Below are 7,500 nucleotides of genomic sequence, written 5' to 3' on the forward strand. Positions count from 1 at the left end.
TAGCTGTTTGTATTCTCAAATTCATCTGCCTACATAAAATATTTTATCGACACACGAGAAATACAGCTATATTAGAGATTTTTGAGATATTTGTCCTGTTTTCACAGGGTGTTGTTTTGTGGTGTTTGATGGGTCTTGATTGACACTGGAACTGGAAGTGTGAAAGTCTTAATAGTAAATTAATAGTATTTATTGTTTATTGCACTTATCATTGTCTGAAATAGACCTTGTATTTTGTACTTCTAGGTATCAGCGTTCATCCCTGTATTCTACAGTATTCTAGTCCATTGGTATGTTGGACTCTAACCTGCTGTACTGCACTAGGATGTGCTCTATGACTAAATGGCAAAGCACTTTTGTAAGTCGCTCTGGATAAGAGCGTCTGCTAAATGCCGTAAATGTAAAATGTAAATGTAAAGGAACTGTGGTAGTGTGAGGAACATGGGCCACACTAAAGGCAGTAAATCAGTGGTGAACGATAGTCTATGGGCGTTTGCGTGTGGGGAGCAGAGGAGACGCTACACGTCTCCTTCTACGCTGCAAGCCTCCTCGTTACAAGGAGACGCTGCTAAATGTGGCATTACCCAGGTTTCACACAGGAAGTCACACAGACCATGTGCACGTCTTCATCTCAGCGCCTGCGGGTTTCTTCGCCGCAAACTTGGCAAATCCGGTTTGGGAGCTCGTGCCAGGAAAGAGGAGCAGGACTACGCAAGACCTGGACTACACCGTCACCGTGGGCGACCAGACTTCAGGACGGCAACAGAGCGCAAGTGTGGCACTGTAGCACTGTAGCATCTGGGCCCTGAGAGCAACAGTTCCACCTCTCTCTCTCTCTCTCTCTCTCTCTCTCTCTCTCTCTCTCTCGTTCTCTCTCTCTCAATTTGTCTTCTTCGATCTTTTCTTATTAACACCTAACAGCTTCCAGACTTCCAACAAGGCTTCCATTTCAGTAAATTCCAGCTTTACGGAACTCCTGCATACATTCCTATTCTTATACATATATACAAGGACCCATTAATGGATCTACCTCGAGCTTTTCCTTTTACGACCATAATGTCTATTATGTGCAGGTTTATACTGGCCCACTCGCCTGCCATAAATTACTTTCTAACAGTATTTAAGCACATATGTCCTCTTAAACTATGTTCTCAGGGTATAGCATGTGTGGGGGGAGGGAGGTTCAGAGATTCTTGTTTCACAAACAACATATCTGTATTTGGATGTAATCATATTCTACCAGCTGAGGTCACTGGAAACAGTTATGGGCTGAAACTCTCTCCCTCTCCAGGGATAAAGAGGGGCGTGGCTTTCTAAAGAAACTGTCCCTTGCTGGGCCGTTCTCCAGACACAGCTGTTATAGACACCGTGCAAACATTCCAGAGGCAAATCGAGAAGTCGTGGTTATGCCAGGAATTCCACTGGGCCACATACAATTATCCCTTATCCAGCCAAGGACACCAGGTCTACGGCGACAACGCAAAATAATGGAAACACTGTGTCTCTGCTCTCGGCATGTGCGTGAGATGAAGACACCAAGAGTCTTGCTCGTGCAAATGTACGGCCCCCTCATGCGAGCCGTGGACCTCTCTACTCCTCACAGCCAGACTCATCTCTGTCCTTTCACCACTAAAGCACTAGAAAAGATCATGTGTGAGAGGTTTCTATCGTCAACCTCCTTCCCAACAACACAAACATGCAAATTTTCCAAATGATAGCTGGTAGCCTAATTTCTTGGAAATGACCTCCAAACAGGTGTTTGGTTTTACCATCCAGCTGAGGGAGCATTGTTTTTAAAACACACACACACACACTCACACACACACGCACACACACACACACACACACACACACACACACACACACACACACACACACACACACCAATTCTCTCAACTTTTGTCATGAAAGTGTAAAAGCATGTTCAGACTATAGCCCAGACAGATCCAAAAGGCAGAGGCTCTGACAATAAAACAAACCAAACAAAGTCACTGAGATTCAACAAAAGTAGCAGACTTCAGTTGTGCAGCTGAGTGCCGAATGGCAGTCACCTGCTCTCTGTGGAAGAGCTTGCCTAACATCAGAGGCCATGTGTTTCTATCTAGCTGTCACAGAGCTGTCACAGGCATGTCAGAAAGTAAGATAAGGGACTGCTTGTGTAAGCCATGCAGTTCGTCATGTGAGCACTGACAGAACACAATATGGGTTGAAACAGGAAGTATCCACCATCTCTAGGAGGGTGCGCCCATCCTTTCTGCTAGCGGCCCAGGCTCCTGTTTGATGTCAGTGATAAAAGGTCTTAACATTTTTCTTGTTTTCCATGTTTTCCATTCTGATCCCTTAGACACAGAATTAGTGTGCTGGGTCATAGAAGTTCCAGCACTACTTCTGAAGCCCTGGTTTTGAGCCACACTCGACGAAAACCTTCACACCAACTCACCCAAGTGTCGATCGCCCTTGCGTATGAGACTGTATGACCGAGACTCATCAAAGCACAGCCACCTCCTCTGAAATGAATATCTCAAACATTACAGGATTACAGGATCTATGTCTTCTCTTTAGAGTGTCAAAGATCAGCCATCTGGAAGCCAGCAAACCCGACGCTTAATATTTATAGCAGCAAAACCTGTCACCCCTTGTAGTCTGTTTATATTAGCAAACCGTTCCCAGAATCCTCAGGCACAACTTTCTCATCATATCAACGCACACAGAGCATGCAGAAAGTCACCGGCATACGTCAGCAGGATCCCACCCACCCCTGACACAACCTGTTCAGTCTCCTGCCATCTGGTAAACACAACAGAACCATCTACTCCCAGACATCCAGACTGCAGAGTAGTCTCTGTCTCCTGTCAGTGAGCTACACCATATTGACACCAGCCCCCAGCCTCTATAACATCACACACACAACACAGCAGCTGAATATACTACCGCTAACACTGGACCTTCACTAATCTCACCTATTACTGACACACACACACACACACACACACACACACACACACATATATATTCATTACATAGAGTCTATGTCAGTCTGGTAGAGAGCAATCTTATTTTTAATATTACTGTATGGACATCTTACTGTGAAATGCAGGAACCAGTTAGCCAGAGTTGTTAAAACAACTGGAAAAGCCACTCGTAGGCAGCAAAGGTATCTGACAGAGCTGAGCATGGGAAGGCTGCACCAATGCTGAGCGATGCCAGTCATCACGATTTAAAGTACCAGCGGCCTACAATAATCTTTTCAAAAGATATTTTGTTCCATTGGCAGTTGGTGAACAAAACTGGACAAGTCTGAGGTCTTGTAGCATCATCATACTGTATTTGATATGGTTTTCTTTATTCTGGGTGTTTTAATTATTGTATTGTGGTATGACCAAAGAAACATTTCCAGCTTTAGTTGGACAGTAAAGTTCATTCATTCATTCATTCATTCATTCAAATCCTAGCTAGACTAAACCTAAAAGTGCTTACCTCATGCAAGTTTAGTTCTTTGACTTTTTCCTTCTGAATAACCTGCAACACAGAAAAAAATAGGTGTGACGTTGATCGAACATTTAGCCAAGAATCAATGCATATCGAACATGCTAATCTTCTAATTTCTAATTTTAATAAACAGCTTTTAAATTTCTCTGAGTTTTCGCGTGTTAGAGTGTTTCATGAGCTATGCTGAGAGCTTTCAATCTGTACATCTAAGAGATTTTAAAATAAGTAATCAGTTATTTTTCATTGGGGTATTCAAAATATGACATCTGAAATTGTGTTTAGAATTGTGATTGCAAAGAAAGAGGGCAAGGCTCTACAAGTGATTTTCCTACATTTGATTTGGCGTTGCATAACCTCTTATGGCAAGCATTTGGTTCCTTCCAGACACCGTATAAGATTACTAGGCTTATTCTGAAGATATTCAGTTTTGTTTTAATAAAAGAGTGTATGCTACGTCCCGGCAGCGATTGGAAAGAGGTGTAACGGCTGGTTGTACGTTTATATTAGCGTTTATGATGGCTGTGGGGGTGATAATTGGGCTTCTAAGTGGGTTTATAGGTGGGGCTATAGAGGCTATAGAACGGTTCCCAGGTCCCCTCCAATCAGGGCATACATGGAATCTCATGACAATGCTAACAACTACTGTGCCGCGTTCCCAGCAGTTGCTACAGCAGATCATCTTAGGTGGGGGACATAAAAGAAGGTTAAATATAGCAAGTCTAGAAGTTTGTCAGTCTTATGCTGGAAAATGAACCGGAACCTTCTATACTGGAGAGTTCAGTTTAGGTAGATGGTACAGTGCAATGATAAAGACCGAGCTGTGGCCAAGACCAAGATGATGCAACTGGTGAAGGCTTTTAACAGCCGTGAGAAATCACGATTACCAGGAAAATTGAAACTGTGGCGTCTCCAGTTTGCCTTGCTGCCTCGTATTAGGACGTCCACTGACAGTTTACGAGTTCACGATTCTAAAAGCAGAGACGCTGCAGAGGATTATGAATGAGGCTTATTAGGGATGTGGTCAGGGGTGCGAGGCTGCCATGGCGTTAAGTAGATTGGTTTGGGAGATGGGTGTTGCAGCTACCGACGAGCATAAATGTGCTACGGTGGCTGAAAAGATGGTTTTGTCAGGATCTAGGGATAGGGATACAGTGAAAGGAATGGCAGAACTGGAATCTGCTAGTGGCCTGGCAGTTAGCCAAGAGCTCACTGGAACTCAGGGACTGCGTTTGGCCGAGTGCAACGTGGAAAAGCAGGCCTTGGGTCAGGTGATTTATGGAATGCGTTTAATAAGGCCACATCACCAGGAAGACGGTGAATGGTGACTAGTTTTATTCGCAAACAGGAAGAGGAAGCACAGGACACAACAGCAGTGTCAAAACGAAAACATGGCCAGTGGCATTGCTGGGAAAATCAAGAGAAGTGGGAAACCACCTGGCGAGAGCTGTGGGCAATGGATGGGAGTCGCATTCAATTTTTCCTTGGAGCGACTTATGACGTCCCTCCAACCCCACAATCCTTTGGACAGCGGGGAGGTGAAGATCTGAGCTGTACGTTATGTGTGGGGGTTGGCACACTGAAGCATATTTTATCAGCATGTAATGTTAGTTCGTCGCGGGGACGATATACATGGAGACTTAATCAGGTGCGTATCTCGTTAGCATGTTTATTCGATAATTCGTACCTAGAGGTTAATGCTTTGTTTAGCAGGAATAAAGTGCTAGCCTTGTGCATGAGGCACAGAGCATTGGAGAGTGAGTGCAGGCTATAAATATCGGTAGATGGGCTAAGGCATGAGATTTGAAATGTAGCAGATGTAGGTAAGAAACTACAGGTCCCACAGTGCATTGCATTAACTGTGCCAAGGCCAGACATGATGTTGTGCTCTGAAAGTAAACAGATTTTATAGTGTTTTCAATCCCATTTGTGAATGCAGTTGATGAAACCTCTGAAAGGAAAAAAACCGAAGTACACAGATTTGGTAGGCGAGGTGAGAGAACACAGGTGACAGACGCATATGGAGAGACCGGTAGCGACAGGTGTTGGGGGGGGGGGGATTTGTAACTCGGTCTGCCACATCTTTGCTTGGACGGGCTGGTTTTAGTACAACTGTGAGAGAGCTATTGGAAGTAGCTGAAAGGGCTAGTCACACTATCTTGGAAAATGCACTACAAAGGTGGAATGGCTGAGGTGTTCGGCATTCCATGCACATGGAGTAAGGCAGTACGGTGAATGGGCTGCTGTGTCTTTATGTAACAGGGGAGGTAGAGAAGTGAAGAGAAGAAACGGGGTGAAGTGTGTACTAATAGTGTCAGTGGGGTTGGGTATGGCTTTAGTCACCAAGGAGGCCAGTTTGGGTTTATGTTTAAAGGTGCAGCTTGATTTGGAAGGAGCTTGGAACTGAGCAAGGAAGGGACATCAGACTTAATTCATGAGGGCTTAATTCAGCAGAACGCCGATGAAGAGAGGCGCCTACCCGACGGCCCCGGTGACGGGCGTGTAATGTTGTGGTTTCTGGAATGAAGTGAGTGAGATGGGCTCTTTGTGAATCTTAACTGATTTGGAGAGGATATTTGACATCCTGTGTATAATTACAATTAGATATTCTCATCCAGAGTGACTTACAAAAGTACTCCAGACACATAAACCTCTCTGCCACCCTCTTGTGTATATAATTAGCCTCTATCACAGGATGGCCGGAGTAGGCTAAACATGAATGATTAGCACACATGTGACCACGCCTTCCAAAAACAAGCGCCTTACTAGGGAGAGAAACACGGCCATTCGATACACGCTCAGTCGAGGTCTGGGCTTGTTGGCAGGGTGAGAGAAGCCACGCCCACCGACCCCTGCCCACCACAGCTGCCCACTGACTCGACTGTAGTGGTAATTAATTCACGGTGGGAGTCTTCAGCCTTATGATCAGGCTAAGATTGCAGACGCATCTCATGGGGGAGGACATCCATGTTGCAAATATTCAAGATGGACGTGTCAGGTGCCTACCTGTTTGTACGCATACAGCTCCTTGTGTGCCTGGTGCCTCAACCTGAAACAGGGTGGGAAGGAAGCTTTAGTTACAGAACTCGAGACAGAGCAGTCATTTCACACAAGTCTTCATAAGCAGGAGGTCACGATGTACCAGTCACCGAAACATCCAATCTGGCAACTTTATGAGGTAAACCCGTCTTGTGTATAGATGTATTTTCACAAGTATACCATTACTGACTGTACCCCAGCTGTTGGGTTCAGCAAATCGTTAGCCACCCACTGGTCTGATCACCGCTGAGCGCATAATATCAGGGTGAGGAACCATTCTCGAAACAGCATTAGCACTGACACGCTAGCAGTCCAGCTGTGGGTGTGGGACTGTTACACATTTATTAGACAGTGTCATTTTACGCGTGTCAGCAACACGGCTGAGTTCACAGAGGTCAGCCTTCCAAAAAAAGCAACGGCCCTGATGTCAGGCACTGATCAGTCACGAAGCATTAGAGGGTTGCGATAACACATTTTGCATAGCAACAGGGATGTTGTAGACGTTTACTGTACGTTCTTCTAATTAAGTGGCCGGTGAACGCAGAGTACTGCAGGTTGAACAATGGCCAAAGTCCGCAGATCAAATCTCAGGACGGCTGTTGTGACAGCAGCAATTGTTTAAGACAACTAAGGCCTGTTACGGAACTGAAGCCTAGGCTCAAAGGTAAAGAAAATGGAATTTTCAACAGCTACGCTAAAGGTGAACATTGTTTGAAAATGTGAATGAAATCCATTTAGTCAATGACCAACTTTCCTCATATCATAAAACCCAGCTCCAGTTAAAATGGGTTGTTGATACAGGCTGCACTGTCGAGTCACGGCTCCTTAAACCATATTTTAAAGGTCATCACATAAAAAGCGTTTCCCACAGCTAAGGGTCATTATTCTTTCGTCAATTACTGCTGTGGAATTCAATTTAGTGTGACTGTAAAAAAAAAAAACCTGATACATCTCTGATTTATGCCGTCTCAGATT

General features: G+C 44.8%; 1 protein-coding gene across 4 annotated transcripts in view; it reads right to left on the reverse strand.

Annotated features, from left to right (window-relative positions):
* The window catches only part of rnf24 (ring finger protein 24), a 28,656-nt gene that overhangs the window by 4,362 nt on the left and 16,794 nt on the right, over window positions 1-7,500 (reverse strand). For all 4 annotated transcript variants that reach the window (XM_027012574.2, XM_027012573.2, XM_027012575.2 and 1 more), the window contains exons 3-4: window positions 6,493-6,535; window positions 3,478-3,519 (exon numbers count right to left, since the gene is read on the reverse strand). In XM_027012574.2, coding sequence (XP_026868375.1) covers window positions 3,478-3,519; window positions 6,493-6,535 — 85 coding nt within the window. The remainder of the gene's footprint in view (window positions 1-3,477; window positions 3,520-6,492; window positions 6,536-7,500) is intronic.

The sequence above is a fragment of the Electrophorus electricus genome, chromosome 9, assembly GCF_013358815.1.
Source record: "Electrophorus electricus isolate fEleEle1 chromosome 9, fEleEle1.pri, whole genome shotgun sequence".
In the NCBI taxonomy this organism is placed as follows: domain Eukaryota; kingdom Metazoa; phylum Chordata; class Actinopteri; order Gymnotiformes; family Gymnotidae; genus Electrophorus; species Electrophorus electricus.